Below are 18,194 nucleotides of genomic sequence, written 5' to 3' on the forward strand. Positions count from 1 at the left end.
GGAGGACAGACACCAGGACCCCGCTCGGAGGAGGCGTCCGGGACACAGTCGGATGCGGCTGCGGGGCCGAGGGAGGGGACCGGGAGCCGGTGTTTCGCGCACACAGTCGCCCTCGGGGCGAGCGAGAACGTTCTGGAGAACGACGTGCGCACGTGACCTCGGCTGAGGCCGCGGAACTGCCACCGGCCGCGTCTGAAGCGGTCCGCGCCGTCGTGTTTGGTCGCCGTGAAAACACGAAGGATGACGCCTGTCACCACGCGTGTGGACCCCGGAAACGGCCCCAGGGACGTAACCCTGTGGAAATGCCCCTCAGACGGGAGCCTCTGCGCTCGGTAAACCCGTCAGGGTCGGGCACACCGGGGAGTCTCGGGAGCGGGTCAGGGAGAAGAAAACCGGACGGGACCGGAGATGACGCGTGGACGGTGCGGCGGGCGCGGCCGCTGACGGGGGCCTGCGGTCTGGGGGCCACTGCGGGCGCCGTCAGGGTTTCCTCACCTGGGGTTCCGTGGGGGTTCCGCGGGACGGTGTCGCTGTTTGGAGTCAAACGCCTGAAGCAGCCCGTGCGACGCGGCAGACGTGGTTCGGAAGCGACAGCAGGGGGTCTGCGTGCGGGGATGACGCGTCTGTGCCGCGGCGGCGGCGACAGGGTCCCGCAGATCCGAGGTCACCGCAGAGGACGCGGCGCTTCCCGACACCCCCGCGGCACCAGGTCGCAGGAGCAGAGACGACGTCGGACTCCGGGAGGGAGGCCGAGCCCGCCGGGTCCAGAGGGTGTGGACGCGGGAAGGACGCGCGGGGCCGAGGCGGGGGGAGCACGAGCCCCGAGGGGGCAGCCGCGCCCGGACCGTCTGAGGAGCCCCAGGAGCCACGTCCGCGGCGCACGGACACTGCCGCGACCCGGGGCGCATCCGAGCCCAGACAGGGGGGCCCCCACAGCCCCGCGGGAGGCCGCCGCGCCGCACACAAAGCCACGGAAGTCGCACCGTCTACACAGCGCGCCCTTCCTCCGGGGGTCCTGTGAGCCCCGCGCCCCCTCGGCAGTCCCCGTCCGTAGCTTCTGCTCACCTTCTCCTCCCGCCGCGGGGCCTGAGGAGGTTCCCGTCCGCGTGGTCGCGGCCCCACGCCCTCCCCGGAGGGTCCCGTCGGCGTGGACGCGGCCCCACGTCCTCCCCGGCGGATCCCGTCAGTGGCCCCCGTCCGCGTGGTCGCGGCCCCACGTCCTCCCCGGCGGGTCCCGTCAGCGGCCCCCGTCCGCGTGGTCGCGCCCCGCCTCCTCTGGAAGCCCCCACAGCCGGCGCTGAGGAGGTCGGACTCCGGTCAGAAGCGCCCCGCGTGCCCCGCACCGGTCAGGCCGCCGCGCTCGGGCGCCCCCTGCCGGCAGTGGGGGCCCTCGGTTGGGTGGAGGCGCCTCTTCCCTCCCGGGGCCGCTGAATCCGTTACATTTTCCAAGTCCAAACTGCAATCAAGCCCAAGCCCCTGACATCTGCAGAAATAGGAACAATTAATTGGAAACTGTATGAAATTAAATGAAATGCAGATACAAACTTTACAACTTATATCAAAATTCATTCAAAATTGTAGATAAATTCAAAATGCAAAACCATCAAAATATCAAAAAGAAAACATAAAATCTATACGATCTTGGGTTCCGTGAGGATTTTTGACACACAACACCAAAGATCAGTCCACAAAAGAAAAAAATTGGTAACATGAACTTTCTAAAATTAAAACTTCTCCTCTGTGAAGAACCCCACTCGGAAAACTAAAAGACAAGCCACAGACTGGGAAGAAACATTTGCAAAACGTATCTGATAAAGGATTTGTACTTAAAATATACAAAGAAACTCTCAGAACTCGACAAAAAGAAAATAACCTACTTGATCATGGTGAGTGTCTGCATAGATGACCAGACAAAGATGTGCCGATGACAAACAAGCGCGCGAGATACGCTCGACATCCTCTGTCACTAGGAAATTATAAACGTAAACAACAGAGACCGGGGCGCCTGGGTGACTTCGTCCATTGGGCGTCTGCCTTCAGCTCCAGTCATGATCCCAGGGTCCTAGGATCGAGCCCCGGTTGGGCTCCCTGCTCAGCCAAGGGTCTGCTTCTCCCTCTGCCTCTCCCCACGTGTGCTCTCTCTCTCGCTCTCACTCTCTCAAATGGATAAATAGAATCTTAAAACAACAAAAACAACAACAGTGAAAGTGCCTGGGTGGTTCAGTTGGTCAGGCGTCTGCCTTTGGCTCAAGTCACGATCCCAGGGTCCTGAGATCAAGTCCCACATTGGGCTCCCTGCTCAGCCAGGAGTCTGCTTATCCCTCTGCCCCTCCCCCGCCCCTCCCCCCACCCTGCCCACTCATGCTCATGCTATGCTCTCTCTCACAAAAATAAACAAAATCTTTAAAAAAAAATAAATAAGTAAAATATTTTTTAAAAGCAATGAGAGCACTACACCCCTATTAGAAATGCTAAACTACACTCTCCTTTTCGCCACCATCCTGTTGTGTGCCGCTCACTGTTAATTGACCATGTCTTCTCACAAGACTTTCAGAATCAAGCGATTCCTGGCCAAGAAACAAAAGCAGAATCGTCCCATTCCCCAGTGGATTCAGATGAAAACTGGTAATAAAATCAGGTACAACTCCAAGAGGAGGCACTGGAGGAGAACCAAGCTGGGTCTCTAAGGCGTCCCACATCACGCGATGTCACACCTAATGGGCACCACGTATTTAATTAAGCTACTTGAAGATCATGTGTTCTATTCCATCACCCTGTAAACACCTTTCTGCCTGGCCAATAGATACCACTTATCAGCGAAAGATTTTTCTGTTACTATAGCTCTGCACCAGTCGGTTGGTTTGGTAATAAATGTGAGGCGTTTGAGCTGTAAAAAAAAAAAAAAGAAAAGAAATGCTAAACTACAGAAAGCAAGAATACCGATTGCTAGAAGGTGAGAAATGACAGCAAGTGTACTTCACACTGCGGAAATGCATGTAGGGCCGCTTCAGAAAACAGTTTGGCAGTTTTTTTCCAAAGCTAAATAAATCTCACCTTAGGACCCAACAAGCTTGCTTCTGGTATTTAGACAACTGCTCTGAAAAGCTAATTCCAAACAAAATCTCTCACGCAGTTAGGCACACAGCTCTATATCTCATGGTTAAAACCTGAAAGAAATCAGGATGTACTTCAACAGATGAACCCATAAGCAAACTGGAGTGCATCCATGAGAAGGAAGCAGAATATGCCACCCCAGACATGCCTCTTGAGCACAAGGGTTATTTGGGGTCTATTAATTTTTTTTAAGATTTTCATTTGTTTATTTCACAGACAGATCACAAGTAGGCAGAGAGGCAGGCAGAGAGAGAGACAGAGGAGAAGGCAGGCTCCCTGCTGAGCAGAGAGCCCGACGCGGGACCCGATCCCAGGACCCTGGGACCATGACCTGAGCCGAAGGCAGAGGCTTTAACCACTGAGCCACCCAGGCGCCCCTGGGGTCTATTAATTTTAAGAATCAGCAGACACAGGAGAATCTCTGAAAACTGAGCAGAGGTTGCCATCTGGTGAGTAAAATGTACACTTGTAAGGGAAAGCGCCATTTGTCAGGGCGTCTCCCTCTCTGCACCAAGCTTAGAAGAATGACTAAATCTCAAGACACTCTTACCAAAGGAGACGGCACAGATATGAGTCTGCATGACGACCATACTCTCCTTTACTGTGCCTGGCCTGGTAATGTCCCTTAACTGGCCTTCCCACGGCCCAAAATCTTTGTGTCTTTAGCTGAATATGGCATTGAGAGTGAACATGGCCTTGGGGAGTTATTCCCTTTTCCTGGGTATCTCCCATGAATACAGAACATATGGAGGTCATTAAACTTCCGTTTTGTTTTTCTCCTGTTGATCTATTCAGCAATAAAAACGAACGAACCGTCACCCCAAAGAGGGACATGGATGAATCTTATGTGTATTTGTATTTGTTTGTGAGAAAGAGAGAGACAGCACACTAGTGAGCACAAGCAGGGGGAACAGAGGCAGAGGGAGAAGCGGGCTCCCCGCTGAACAAGGAGCCCAACCCCGGGAATAGAGTCCAGGAACCTGGGATCATGACCGAGCCGAAGGCAGATGCTTAACCAACTGAACCACCCAGGCTTCCCAATTCTTATGTGTATTTTGCTAAGTGAGAGAATTCAGTCTGAAAAGGCTACACACTCTATGACCCCATTTATAGGACATCCTGGAAAAGGCAAAACTAGAGATGACAAAAGGATCATGGGGTGGGGAGTTTGAAGTTTTACAGCTGGATACCTGCCACTGTGCATTTGTCAAAACCCAAACATTTTCACATCTCAAAGAGTAAATCATCACCTACTCAAGTTAAGTAATTCAGGGTGTGGGAGTGTCACATTTAGGATGTGGGATATTGGGGCCAAAGGCAGAATGCCCTGAATGTACCACTTTGGCATACTGATCATTTAAAATAAAAGTTACTTAAGAGACAGCCTATGTAAGAGGGATACTCAGACCCTCCTCTGTCCCCCTGCTGCTGGGAAATCAATCTCCATGTGAAGATGTCCCTGTACCAGGAGGTGAAAAGACTTCCTAATCACCAGAGTTGGGAAATTTAGAGCCCAGAAGGCTGCATAAACAGCCCTTGTTACTTTTGACTAATTTACTACCCCAAGTCAAATTTAGAACTCCTTAGTAATTGAAGCTCCCAAGGTTGTTTTCTTTCTTCTGTGAATTCCTCACAGATTGATTTTCTCTCTGTCCACAAAGTATGAAACCTGCCTGCCTTGGTCATTTATCATGTGTACACGATTAAACTTTGTGGGCTTTTTTCCTCCTGTTGATCTTGTCTTCTGTCAACGTAATTCCCAGTCCCGCTGATAGGACCTTCAAATGAGCAAAATTTCTTCTGCCCCCTCAGTGGGATACAGAATATGACAAGTAATCTAACTGTATTGGAAATGTCTGAAAAAACACTCATTGCAGGTCGTATGGCAAAAGATGCTGACCTAAGTAACTTCGGAAATGAGTGGAGCCTGTAGACTAAAGGGAAATGTGCTGTGCGTGCACAGTGGACTCTATTTCACCAAGATCTTTCCCATCAGGGTGGTAGTGACAGATCTGGAAACACCACATCTGTGATCTGGAACGGAGCAATGAAGTAAATACAAAGTTACAGACCAGCAAAGGGAGAAGATCACAGTCTCCACGTGGTGGTGGACCAGGTTGGAGACATCAGTATAAGCTCGTCTTTAGCTGGAAGCGGACACAGACAGTTCCACACAGAAATCTTTGTAACTAGGTGTGTCGGCATAGGTGGGAATACATGCGTTTGTTGCCTTGCACTGCCCACTGAGCAAGGTCAATTCCCACAGATGAGACTTTAATACCATTCCCTAATGAAAAAGAGCCAGGCCTCTTTGAAGAAATTGCCAACACTAGGACTGAGACAGCAAATGTAGGAGCCAGGATAACTTAAAGTATCAGAAAGTAAAGAAGTACCAAGAAAAAATCCCAGAAAGATAGAATTATGTCAGTGGAAAACAGGAGACGATGGAAAGTGCTGGTAAAAATAAATGATTTGTTAAAAAGAAACCACGGGCCCAAAATGGAGTCACTTATGTTAAGAGACCCAGGTCAGCAAACAAGGACTTACTTTGTAACCCAACCACAGTTTCACATACCCTCATCTCCATGTAAACTTTAACCAGTCAACCTGGAAAATGTACTGAATGGCCCCTTCTATTCCCCTTAAGAGGCTGACCTTGCCTAAAACAATGCATCCTTTGCTAATAATTTACTTTTTCCAATCCCCTGTCTGCTTTTTTTTTTTTAAAGATTTTATTTATTTGACAGAGAGAGATCACAAGCAGGCAGAGAGGCAGGCAGAGAGAGAGAGGAGGAAGCAGGCTCCCCGCAGCAGAAAGCCCGATATGGGGCTCGATCCCAGGACCCTGAGATCATGACCTGAACTGAAGGCAGCGGCTTAACCCACTGAGCCACCCAGGCGCCCCCCCTGTCTGCTTTTAAAAGCCTTTCCTTCCATGCAGCTCAAAGAAGATCCTTTCTATTTGCTGGATGGGATGCTGCCCAATTCAAGAACAGTTCAATAAAGCCAAGGTGAACTTTTAAATTACCCAGTTCTATTTTTTTATTAACAGATTTCACAGGTTTTTACAATTGGGGCTGAGTAGACCTCTTCTAACAGAATTCCAATAACAGCTGTAAACACTCAGCCACCCATCAAGGCGGAGAAGCTAACTCCCGTCTCCGGAAGTGTGTGGCTCGGCAGGTGTCTTCCTGCTCCTGAAGTCACAGCACACACATGGGGAAGAGTAATTTCATGGAGGGGAAGCCTGACCAACACTGCCTCAGCCAGGTGGCCAGCATTAACACAGACAGAGACAAGTGTTCCCTTGTTGTACAGTGATGACAGAGCACTTTAGCTCTGTGATCTGATTCCCCGAAAACTACAACACCAGTCGAACGAAGAGAAAAACAAGTAAATCCCAATGCAGGTCTATGTACAAAATGTCTGACCAATCCTCCTCAACATCGTCCAGGTCATCAACACATGTCCCAGCCAAGGAGAGCCTAAAGAGACGTGATGACCACATGTCATGTGGTGTCCTGCCCAGGAACCTGGAGCCGGAACAAGTAGAACCAAGGGAACCTGAATAAGGTATGGACTTCAGTAAATAATAAGGTACCAACATTTGTTCATTAATTGTGGCAATCCTGACCAAAAAAAAAAAAATGGAAAGAGAGAAGAAATTAAAGGTCAGGTAAGAGAAACCTATTGCATCAGAAAGGAAGGCTAGAGGAAATGGGTGATTTCCTAATAAAAATGCACATTAACAAAATGGACTCTAAAATAAGGGAATGCAAGCAGGCAATTAACCATCCAAGAGCCTCTTCCTCCTGCTGGTTCTCCCCTCACTGTTCTGGGGTTTTCCTCTCTGGAGACAAAGAAGGAACAAGGCAGAGCTGTTTTGGAGCTGTCCTGAAACCAGCCCCACCTATCGTCTTCTTCTCCCCCAGCCACGCTACTCCCAGTAAGGACACTATGCACGGGAAGTCTCAGGACTGTCGATCCTGATGCACCTACTGAATTGAAATAAATCAGTATTTTTTAATGGTAGAAATACACTAACACTTGCAAGAGGCAAGTTAAGACTGGGTTTGGACTTGGCAGGCTCAGGGGCTCACACTCTCACAGTGTGACTCGGACCCTCTCTGACCCTCCATCCTGCTAAGTGCTCTGGGGAGGAGCCGTTCACAGGCACAGTCTCTCTCACTGCTTCTGGGGCTTCCCAAAACTCCAGGCTGACACTCACTCGCCATCCATTCTAATGGGAAGAGTTTCTCTTTCTCTTGGGTTCCATGAAGTCATGGATTTAAGTGTCTTTGGCCTGACTTGAGTCATACTCTCATCCTTGAAGCCATCAGAGTATCCAGAGGACAGAGCACAGGGTTGGGTAGACTTGGATCATGTGTCCATCTTTGAGGTGGGTGGAATGTGGGGTCTGCCCTCTGGAACTGTTTGGATGGGAGGCAGGCAAGAGGTGGTTCCCAAAGGGAAGCTGAGATGCTAGCTTTGAACATGAGAACAGATGCTGGGCTGGAAAAGCAGCAGATTCCACATCACTGGTGGGTGACTACACCGCTGTGGAATCTGAAGCCCAGGGAAGGAAGGGGCCCACTTAGGGTCAGGGGCTGCAGCCGCCCATCCAGTGCTCTTCCTGTCCTCCCATGATGGCAAGACCCTCTTCCAACTGCCGAAAAAGCGGTTTGCTGTTGGTGGGAAACTCAAGGCTCCTGCCCTGGGCGTTGAGTCCTCGTTTATCAGAGACTGGAAGGCACACAGACCTCACTCGTATCCCTGGGAGGAGGGAAGCCTGGGAGTCATCCCTGCCCCCACAACATTAATCATTCAACCCCCAGAAAACAAACTGGCTCATTTCCAGTCTCTTCTCTCTCCTTTACAATGAGCAGAGACCAAACGTGAGGGTGGTCAGGAAATTATTGTTCAGTGAAGCAGTGGGAGGCTTGACGATTTTTCCACAACACAGAATCCACACCTGGCAGGCCGCTCAAGGGCCACAGACCCTGGGTCATGCATGCAGCTCTCTGAGACCATGCAGTCCCAGGGAGATACTGCCTGCTGGGAGACACAGTTGTTCCTATGTCCTTGATTCCTAACAAGTATGCATTTCAAAAATTTACATTATGACCATGGCCAAAGGACTATAGGGCCAGTCTGCTGCATGGCTGTTGTAGCCAGAGCCACATTCTGTATTTGGAGGATTATTCTCTCTCTTAGCAGGCTCAAAGACTGTGAGGGAGGAAGCACTTGTCTCAACCACATAGACGCTGGGAATGAAAACATCCTAAGGAGCTGTCTACACGGTCTGTGGGCCTATTACACTGCCTGGGAATGCAGTCAGCTCAGTAAATGCTGTGGGGTTTGTCAAGACCAAGGTTGGCCAGAGCTGGAGGACCACAGGTGCCTGTATGGATGCTCTGAGGGCAAGGGCTCTTCTGAGACTTCGTTGTCTGCTCCTGATCACTTGGATGGGATGAAGGATCCAGCCAGTGCCAGGAGGGCACCGCCAGCCCACAAGAAAGCTGCACAAAGGGGCTGGTGCACACCTCATCCTATATAAATCCACACATGCCTACTGAGTGCCCTGTGCTGGAGACTGGGAATCCCCAGGCAGAGTGGAGCCAGCAGCACCCTTTATAGGTGGGAGGGTGGGAGGATCCTGCATGACCTCTGAGGCCATCCACAACCCATGATTCAGGTTGAGTTGGATTTGTAACAGTCAGTGGCCAGTCCCATATTTCTCTCTTCTTTTAGAGCCCAACACTGAGGGGAATAAAAACAACGCTCCCCAGACCAACTTTTGATGCATGTGTGACCATGAGAGTCCTGTCCATCCTAAAGGCTAAGAAAGAGGAAGAAAGAGAAGAAAGGAAAGGGGGCCACTTATGATCAAGCCAGACCCTGACCCGGACCCTGACCCAGAACCGGGCCCTGACCTAAACACTGACCTTGATGCTGACCCAGAATGTGAGACTGACCCGGACTTACACTAAGACGCTGACCCAGATCCTAACCCTGACCCTGACTCTAAACCCTGACCCTGATATTGTCCACCAAATAAGGAATATCAGGTGAGAATAACAAGAAATGACTCCAAAAGAAAGGTCCAGTTTGGGTTGTGGAGATTCAAATGTCTGACTGAGCATTTGGTACTCTGACAGCTCAGCAAAACCACTAAAGACCCTCAACAAAGGTGAGGATACCTAATATACCAATTTTCCATCCAGGGATGGGTGAAGTCTCTGTTCTGGATGGTTTCCAAAGGGCAAACGAGCCTTTCCCACCAGCAACACATGAGAGACTGTCTTACAGTTGTGACTTCGGGGCACTTCTATTCCGCTTCATTTTCTCCTCAGTGTTTTGGGAAAACACCTTTTGCTCTTTATAGACCTAGAATTATTAAGTGGTCCCTGTAAGTTCCCTTCTGCAGGTGGAAGAGTCTGGTGCCTAGGCAATCTGAGGTCAGTGGAGTGTGGGAGCACATGTGCTCAACAGCAAAATGACTCGTCCTCGCCGGGGCTGATTCAGTGCAGGTATTCCGGAATACTGGTAACTCATGGGAATCGACCTGCCAGCTTGCTCCCTTTACGTGAGGGTGATGATGTGAGTCACAGGGTCATCAGCTGAACCTCCGCAAAATAGACTCGCAAAAAATCCTTTGCCTTGAGGTGACAGTGTGGGGGGTGCTAGATCACGTCCAGAGGGGAGGTGTGTGCTTCAATGGAGGGGTGGGAAGGAGGCACAGGGGCCAGAAAGGTCACATTGGAGAACATCCACTTGGAGACTTAGGGAGAGGAGTGGAGATGGTATCGATTTCTGAAATGAAAGCTGATGTTTTCAGATCCATTGTAATGAAGACAGAAACTAAAGCTAAGCCATAGGCTACAGCTGATCTGACAGTAAATTAGGGAAAAGAGGGGCAGACAGATCTGAACATTTGCCCACTAAACATATGCTACAATTCGTGATACATTGATTCCAAGTAAAAAATATTCAGTAATTAAAGATAAAAAGCAGAGGGATCTACAGTAGGAACTGAAACAGATCTCCCAAATGGGTTTGTTTTGAAGGAGTGTCTCTGGCATTATCTCATCTTCATATGATTGAATTATGTGTATCAGAAAAGAAAAGGGTGTATCACAGACTGGAGGTGTGAAAAGTCACTGGATTCTCTAAGCAATCTGGGACTCCACTGCTGGAAGGACAAGTTTGTTGGGTAAAACTGGGTTGGAGCAGGCAGTCCTCACTGGAGTGAAGCAGAACATTCTTCAACGATCTGCTTTTACGCACTGTTCCCTGACCTCGACAGACAGAGAAAAAACTGGTTTTTCTCCCTCAGAACGCAGTTCACATCTACAAATACCCTACTTAGAAGGGATGTGGCTTCCTCAATTTCAAGAACCTAGTTGCTAAAAATAGACATTCTCAGGGCTCCTGGGGGGCTCAGGTCACGGTCCCAGGCTCCTGGGATCACTGTTCAGCGGGGAGCCTGCTGCGCCCCCCACCCGCGTTCTCTTCACTCCACTCTCTCTCCCTCAAATAAGTAAATAAAATCTTTTAAAATTTTTTTAAAACAGAAACATTCTCGTGTTGTTTCTCCTTCAGCAAAACAGAACTGAATTTCGTTGCTCAAGACTCTAAGAAGGATCCACATGCCCTTCGGGAAACAAACCACCGCCCCAGACGTGACACCGAGACGGAAGATTGTTACTATGTTTTCACGCTCAAGTTTAAGTAGAATTAAAGAAACTTGCTCTCAGAAGAAAGGAAACGTGAGACGCAATTCGGCTATAAAATAACTCCTGGAAATAGAAGCGTCGGGGCCAAGGCTCCACTCGCTCACGTCCCGGCCGGCACGGCCCTCCCCGCGCAGAGGGGCGCGGCCGGACCCCGCAGGTCACCGGCGCGGCGGGGGGGCCGCCCTCGAAGGGGCGGGGAGCGGCTCCGCGGCAGACTGCCAAGCGTCAGACTTGTTGCATTTAGAACTGGAATTTTCTTGCCAATTTTTACTTAAAAAAATAAAACTCTCCGTGTACCACGTGGCAAAGGGCCCCACGTCCAAAAGGCAGGGAAGAGGCAAAAACGACACTAAAGACACCGTGGAACTACTCGGTGAACTCGCACATGCCTCTCCCTGGGTCTTTCAACTCCTCGCCCCGCCCCCAGGTCACGGGACCGGAAGTCAGTTCCTTAGTCCCGCCCCCTCTCCCGGGCAGCTCGCCCCGCCCGCTCCGGATACCCGGTTCTGCGCTGACTTCCGCCTTCCGGCCGCGGAGGCCATCCCCGCGCACGCCGGCCCCGCTCGCCGTATGGCGGCCGCCCGTGCGGCTGAACTGGGCTTCGTGGAGGCGGCGCCGGCGTGGCGGCTGCGCAGCGAGCAGTTCCCAAGCAAGGTGGGCGGGCGGCCGGCGTGGCTGGGGGCGGCCGGGCTGCCGGGGCCCGAGGAGCTGGCCTGCGCGCTGTGCGGCCGCCCGCTGGTCTTCCTGCTGCAGCTGTACGCGCCGCTGCCCGGCCGCGCCGACGCCTTCCACCGCGGCCTCTTCCTCTTCTGCTGCCGGGCGCCGCCGTGCTGCGCGGGCCTGCGCGGTGAGCGGCCGCGGTGGCCGGCGGTGGGTGGGTCCCACGCGGCGGCGGGGAGTGCTGGGGCGGGGAGGGGTGGGGGGGAGTGGGGGTCCCGCGCGGCGGGCGGGGGCGGGGGGGGGGGGGGGCCGGCCCCCCCCCCCCCCCCCCGGCGCCTCCCGCGCCCCGCCCCTGGGCTCGTCGGTGCGGGCGAAGGCAGTCGGCGCGCTTCCCCCGACAGCACGGACCGTCGTCCGGAAAGCTGGGCCCGCACGGCGCCCCGCACTTCTGCCGTCCGCGTGGCGGAACCCGGAGTCCGACAGAGACCGGCTCCGACTGCTGTGGTGCCGAACTGGCTACGTGCCCCGACAGAAGATCCGATCCCTGAAGTCAAAAAGCTCCTGTTTCTCTGTTTAAGGAATTCGGGTCTTTTCAGTCCCCTGGGGCCGAAGGCTCCGATACGCGGATTGCGGGATTGTCTTATTTGTGATACAACATTTCTCCTCATTCTCTCTTAGTTTTCAGGAATCAGCTACCCAGGAAGAACGACTTTTACTCCTACGAGCCGCCTTCCGAGGACCCTCCTGCAGAGACGGGAGAGTGCGTGCGCCTCCAGCTCCAGTCTGGTGCTCATCTCTGCAGGGTTTGTGGCTGTTTAGGCCCCAAAACGTGCTCCAGATGCCACAAGGCACATTACTGCAGCAGGGAGCACCAGACTCTGGACTGGAGATCCGGGCATAAGCAGGCTTGTACACAGTCCGGTGAGCGACTCATTTGAAGTCGTAGCTCAGTTTCGTAGCATCTGTCAACCCAAGTTTTTAGTTTTGAGATTAAAAGTTAAGATGAGAGAAGGCATTAGCTTTTCAGAGTCGTAGTAACTGATACCGTGAACACCTCGGAAGAGGAGCCCTGAGGTCTTGCCTGTTCAGTGATGCCCCAAACTTGCTTTAATACAGGCGTTTAATTTATGATCTAAATTGCAGGGACTGTGTGTGTTGATTTGTTAGGGAAAACTGCTGCTGCATCCAATATACGTTAGAAATGGGAGACGACTGGATCCTCTTTAAAACTGTATGATTAGTAGTGATGCTAGTTACCTTCTCTTGTTTCAGATTATTTGGACACAATTCCAGACCACAACTTCCTTTTTCCAGAATTTGAAATTGTAATAGAAACAGAAGATGAGATTACACCTGAAGTTGTTGAAAAAGAAAATGAATCAGAAATCATGGGGAGCATGGGTAAGGAACCAGTTTTAGAACTTGATTCACTAAGTGATTAAGGAAAAGGCTGGAAAGAAAAGGCTCAGTACGTCAGAGAGGCAGGTACTGACAGGAAGTGAACTCACTTTGGAGTCCCGTAGCCTATGATTCTCAAACACTATCGTTTGACAGTATCCTTCCTATCCCTCTCCTCCTTGGCATATGTATCAGGTAGATTCTGGTTCTGATGAAGACATGTCAGGGTAAGTATGCAGGTGGTCATTTGGGTAGGGCTCCTCCACAAGATGCTGCAAACTTGGTAAGCTCCTCTGGATCCCAGATCTGTTTCTCAGATCAAGGTCACATACGGAAGACACATGGCGTAGTGTTTGGCGAGCAGGTGCCCTTTAAATGTTTCTCTCACCTACCCAATTTTCCAGGTTACCTAGAGATGATGATGGTATGCTAAATGTGGTATCTGGGTCGACCAGATACCTAAGAGAAGGGTTCGTAGCCAGCATTTATCCAGGTCTTACTCTGCATCAAGGGCTTTTTGTGCACGAGCTCATTAAAAATCCTGAAAGCAGTATAGTGAGTGAGAAACTGTACCTCATTTTGCAGTGAGAAGTTTGAGGTTTTCTGGGTAACATGGTCACGTAGCCAAAGTTGTTAAAGATTCAGAACTGCAGTTTGAGCTCACATGTTGTTGACTCCAGAATTTGAGCTCTTAACTACCACAAAATTGGGTTTTAGAGTCTAAATCAGTCTTTTGAATATCACCTTATTGGTTTATAGTTCCTATTCAGGTGATAGCAAAGATATACTTTGGTACATGTAACACAGACTAAATCCTGTTGAGGACAACTGTGGTTCAGAGAGCTGGGATTCCAGGAGAGGAGTGGGCAGAGAGAACAAGCTGGTAGGTCCACAGAGTGAGTGATGGCGGAGTGAGTATACCAGCTGGGAAAAGACAGGAGTGAGACATGAAGATATGGGGATGGGCCAGGCAGCTTAAGGGCAGTAGTGAAAACAAAAGGCATTAAAATAGGAAAGAGCCTGTGGGGAACATGGGGCTTTTGTGATCTCATTTAACATGAAGTTGGTTGTTTGAAATTTCCTACCCGCAGCATGTGGGAAATACCAGGTCATGGGCACTAATCCTGTTGCCCTAACAGTTGTGCCGATATTTTTCAGGTGAAGCACTTGAGGAGGAACTGGATTCCATGGCAAAACATGAATCCAAGGAAGATAAAATTTTCCAGAAGTTTAAAACTAAAATAGCCCTTGAACCAGAACAGGTAAACTAGAACTCCTACAACTCTTCTTTGTGTTCTTCTCGGGTGGTGTTTTCAAGGTACAGTCCCTGCAAAGTAACTACGATACAGGTAGTCTCTTATAGTAGGCATTCTTCACACAGATGGTCTGCTGATCCTGTCAGTAATTGCTGAAAAACGACAGGTTATGCTCTTTATCCTGTGGGGTCCGTATTTTAAAGAAGGCATCGGACACAGATGAGTGAGTCAGATGTTGCTTGTAATACAGGCAGTTTGCACCAGCGGCAGCGAGAACGGAACAGGTATTTTTGCCCATTTATCCAGCAGGAACCTTTTGCTTGTAAGACCAACATGATACGTTAACACAGACACTGGTTTTCTGAGAAGAAAAATGGGCTTTGGGGTTGGGAATAATCCTCGATTCTAGAGTTACATGAAGAGCTCTGATGTAATTGCATCTACAGTGTGAAAAAATTAGAGGTTAGTTGTGAGGATGAAGGGGGAATTGGAGGCACATAGTAAGTGCTCAGCAAATGTCTCCCTTCTTCATCTCTGTTCTTGAATTAATTTCATTCCCCTTAAAGACAATCATCCGAAACCTAAATCACTGAAGAAAGTTCAGCTAAATGCCTAAAAAGCAGTCACTGAATTAAATAAATACCCAGGGGAAGAACATCATAAGAAAAAACCTAGGTCCTAAACACTGCGAAGGTAGTTTTTAGTAATGCATATCCCTTTTTGTTAAGACTTTTTTTTTTTTTTTTTTTTAATTTGACAGGCAGAGATCACAAGTAGGCAGAGAGGCAGGCAGGGAGCGGGGGAAGCAGGCTCCCCGCTGAGCAAAGAGCCAGATGCGGGGCTCCGTTCCAGGACCCTGAGATCATGACCTGACCTGCAGGCAGAGGCTCAACCCAATGAGCCACCCAGGTGCCCCGATAATGCACATGCTTTTGACAAAACCTAGGAAAGCCACTCGGTTACGATGCAGTTTCTCTCTGTAGTATTTAAACAACTGTGTATTATTTGACATTTGTCCCTTTAAATTTCTTTAAAAATATGTATGTATATATTTTGAGAGCAGTACAAGCAGGGGCAGGGGGGCAAAGCAAGGGAGAATTTTTCATTTCAAGGTTTTGTTTATCATTCGCGAGAGCATGCTGAAAGAGCGCGCACGCGAGGGGAGGGGGAGAGGGACAGGGACGAGCAGACGCCGTGCTGAGCCTGGAGGCTCCATCTCACAGCCCTGAGACCGTGACGTGAGCTGAAACCAAGATTCAGGTGCATAACCAACTGAGCCACCCAGACACCCCTGGTCCCTTTTAAAATTTTTAACTGAGGTTCCTTTCACTGTGAAAATAAGCAGACTCTGGGCTACATTTTGGATTCAGAAGCTGGTCATGGAGAAACAGGATTATGGTGGGACCCTCACAGAACATTCCTAGGATTCAGATTCTAACCATATCATCATCTACGAAATGGGATTTTGGTATCCTGAGTCAGATAAGCTAAAATACCTGATTTGATAACACTGAAAAAGTATTAATGGTGCCAGGTCTGAGGTGGGGGAACAGTAAAACTGTTTCGGGTGAGTGTTCATCAAAGTTCCCCAGATTATTAGCCAGTCGTGCTGGCAGTTGAGAGGAGATGGTGGAGGTTTGCTCGTGACGCTGGCTGATCTTAGGTTCTCAGATACGGCAGAGGGATTGCACCCATCTGGATCTCTGGTGAAAATATCCCTCAAGAAAAGGATATTCCAAATTGCCCCTGTGGTGCCAAGAGAACATTTGAATTCCAGGTATGACCTTAAATGACTATTTCAAGATATAATCGCCGTAAGTGATGTTATTAAATGCCTCAAAACTTTACTGAAGTAACACATGCACACGGGTCCTGTTGTTACCACGGGAAGTGCCTCCCACCCCAGAGCTTATTCCCTGGAGGGAACAGTCTTACAGTTTCGTCCGGTAGTGCTCTCAAGTAAATGCTTTTTCTGATGACTTGTCAGTCTGCTCGTCTCTGGACATTACCCGCTGACTGGCACGTAGTTCCTTATTCCCTCTGGACCATCCTCCCAACTCCCAGTGTGGTTACATCATTATTTTTAGTGTCTGCCTTTTGTACCCTTGTAATGGTGAATATTCCTTCTTTTCCCGTTGTGGCAGTTAAGGTCTTTGTACTTGGTGACAGGAGCGTTTTAGAGGCCTTAGTAAGGTTTGGTCTTTAGTTTGTGGATTTGTTAGGAAAACAGGTGGATATAGTCATTAAGACAAATGGTTTTTCAAAAGGAATTGTTAGGGTCACAATCCATTTGGGTTAGGTATAAGTGCTCTTGTATTGTGGATCTGCTAACCTTACAGAGGAGTAGGTAATACCTGTTGCTTGGGGGAAAAAAGGAATTGTGAAGACTGTATCCAATAGTAACTGGTTCTCATTGTCAAAGCCAGAGAGCAGAAAGACCAGGGGCCCTGCAATCACTCTGGCAAGGAAGGTCTGTTGAAAGCAGTGCTCCTTGCCTCAGCGCAGGGCTCTAATCCTGTCATCCTCTTCTCAGGTCATGCCCCAGCTGCTCAACCACCTGAAGGCCGACAGACTGGGCAGGAGTGTTGACTGGGGTGTCCTGGCTGTCTTCACCTGTGCTGAAAACTGTAGACTGGGGACTGGCTACACAGAGGAATTTGTTTGGAAGCAAGATATACAAATACACCCTAAAGAGAATGTAAAGCCTTAAAAATGCTCGTAGTCTCTTAAACCTTGCAAGTCCATTTATCCTAAGAAATAATTACAGCAGAGACAAAGGTATAAAGATGTTGTTTTAGATGAGTTTACGGCGTGTAAATATTCGTGCAACAAAAATGTCTGGTGACAGGTAATTAAGTTCTGGTGAATCCCTACAGAAGGTAATGCAGTCTTAAGGATACACACCTATATGCACAAGATACAGGTTTCAACGGACACAAAGATACTCACAGTATGTTTGTATTTTTAGAAAAGTATTTATACATGTGTATGTCTCCAGCAATCTGGAAAGATACATACTTAGCGTGAGCAAGTTAACCAAGGATGGTGGGAATAAGTGAAGTAATCGTTTGCCTGTGTGTGTTTCTTTCTACAATAAAAATGGGTTAACTGCCTAATTAAGATAATCATCATGCAGAGCATTTTCCCTACTAAAATTTGCAGTGTTAAAACCGAGAAAACTATGTGGGTAAAACCCAAAGAGACATGACTGGTAATCAGGTCGGTGTCACCAGCTCTAGGATATATGGAAGCCCAGGACACTGGAAAAACACAAACCCCAGTAGGCAAGTGAGTGTGGTGCATACCTGACACTAGAAGAGAAGCTCTACTTTAAAACTGACCTCGATCAGCCAGCAGCACTGCTCACAGACAGGAGATGCAAGGCGAGAGAGAATGACTGCCTTTCTCCCCTCCCCCCACCCTCTCATGCCAGTGTACACACGGGGAATAAATCTCAGTGAGGAGGCAGGAACTAGGGAAATCTGGCCCGGAGGTTGGCTAAATCTGTTGACTGTGCTAAGGCTCCTTCCAGCCCCTCGGGTTTCACAATTATGCTGTGACCGTCCAGTTCTTTGAGCACCAGTGATGCCTGCCCAGCTCTAAAGCAACCCCGAAGGGACGCTGCTGCTGATCAGCGCTGGAAAACCAATAGCTAATCTAGCCGCAAGTGCATCATTTTGTTAAAGGTCACCATTAGTTAATGTCACTACACTTTTGTACGAGAAGTCCTGGTCTATTAGTCCACGTCCTTGTTAAACCTATATACATACAGTTCATAAACGTGTGTGTGAAATACAGGGAAATCACTCCATATGAGAAACCGAAGTATCGACTTACGACGGGGAGATCTGTTACTGGGCTGTAAAGAGGGAGGATGGTGTCACAGTTTTCAAGCTGGGAGAGCAAAGTCTGAGAATCCCAGATACAGTGATAGAGCCAGTGGCTACTGGAGGACACATTACAAGTTGTCATCAACTGGTGGCGAGAATCAACACTTGGTGGGAAGCTCAGTGGCTTCTGGAAAACATGG

At 49.5% G+C, this 18,194-nt stretch overlaps 1 protein-coding gene and 1 pseudogene across 3 annotated transcripts; both read left to right on the forward strand.

Moving 5' to 3' along the window:
- Positions 1 to 2,515: 2,515 nt before the first annotated feature.
- Positions 2,516 to 2,734, forward strand: LOC111158736 (annotated as a pseudogene).
- Positions 2,735 to 11,385: 8,651 nt separating this feature from the next.
- On the forward strand, positions 11,386 to 17,039 carry LOC111158706 (programmed cell death 2). Of its 3 annotated transcripts, XM_022520917.1 has the most exons (7): positions 11,386 to 11,504; positions 11,604 to 11,697; positions 12,189 to 12,431; positions 12,783 to 12,911; positions 14,067 to 14,170; positions 15,828 to 15,941; positions 16,698 to 17,039. In XM_022520917.1, exons 1-7 carry the CDS (start codon positions 11,421 to 11,423, stop codon positions 16,872 to 16,874), a joined length of 945 nt encoding a protein of 314 aa, XP_022376625.1. In that variant the 5' UTR covers positions 11,386 to 11,420; the 3' UTR covers positions 16,875 to 17,039. The 3 variants fall into 3 exon arrangements, with proteins under 3 accessions (XP_022376625.1, XP_022376624.1, XP_022376627.1); XM_022520916.1 differs by having other exon boundaries at positions 11,386 to 11,697; XM_022520919.1 differs by lacking the exons at positions 15,828 to 15,941; positions 16,698 to 17,039 and adding an exon at positions 14,290 to 14,893 and having other exon boundaries at positions 11,386 to 11,697.
- Positions 17,040 to 18,194: the final 1,155 nt, after the last annotated feature.

This window comes from Enhydra lutris, unplaced genomic scaffold, assembly GCF_002288905.1.
Source record: "Enhydra lutris kenyoni isolate GAN:26980312 unplaced genomic scaffold, ASM228890v2 scaffoldscaffold62, whole genome shotgun sequence".
Classification (NCBI taxonomy): Eukaryota; Metazoa; Chordata; class Mammalia; order Carnivora; family Mustelidae; genus Enhydra; species Enhydra lutris.

What these genes read in the sequence shown, in the direction of transcription:
- LOC111158706 (XM_022520916.1), top strand. Translation starts at nt 11,421, where the DNA reads ATGGCGGCCGCCCGTGCGGCTGAACTGGGCTTCGTGGAGGCGGCGCCG. An exon ending in GCAGGCTTGTACACAGTCCG is followed by an intron (nt 12,432 to 12,782) that starts GTGAGCGACTCA and finishes CTCTTGTTTCAG; the next exon opens with ATTATTTGGACACAATTCCA. An exon ending in AGAAATCATGGGGAGCATGG is followed by an intron (nt 12,912 to 14,066) that starts GTAAGGAACCAG and finishes GATATTTTTCAG; the next exon opens with GTGAAGCACTTGAGGAGGAA.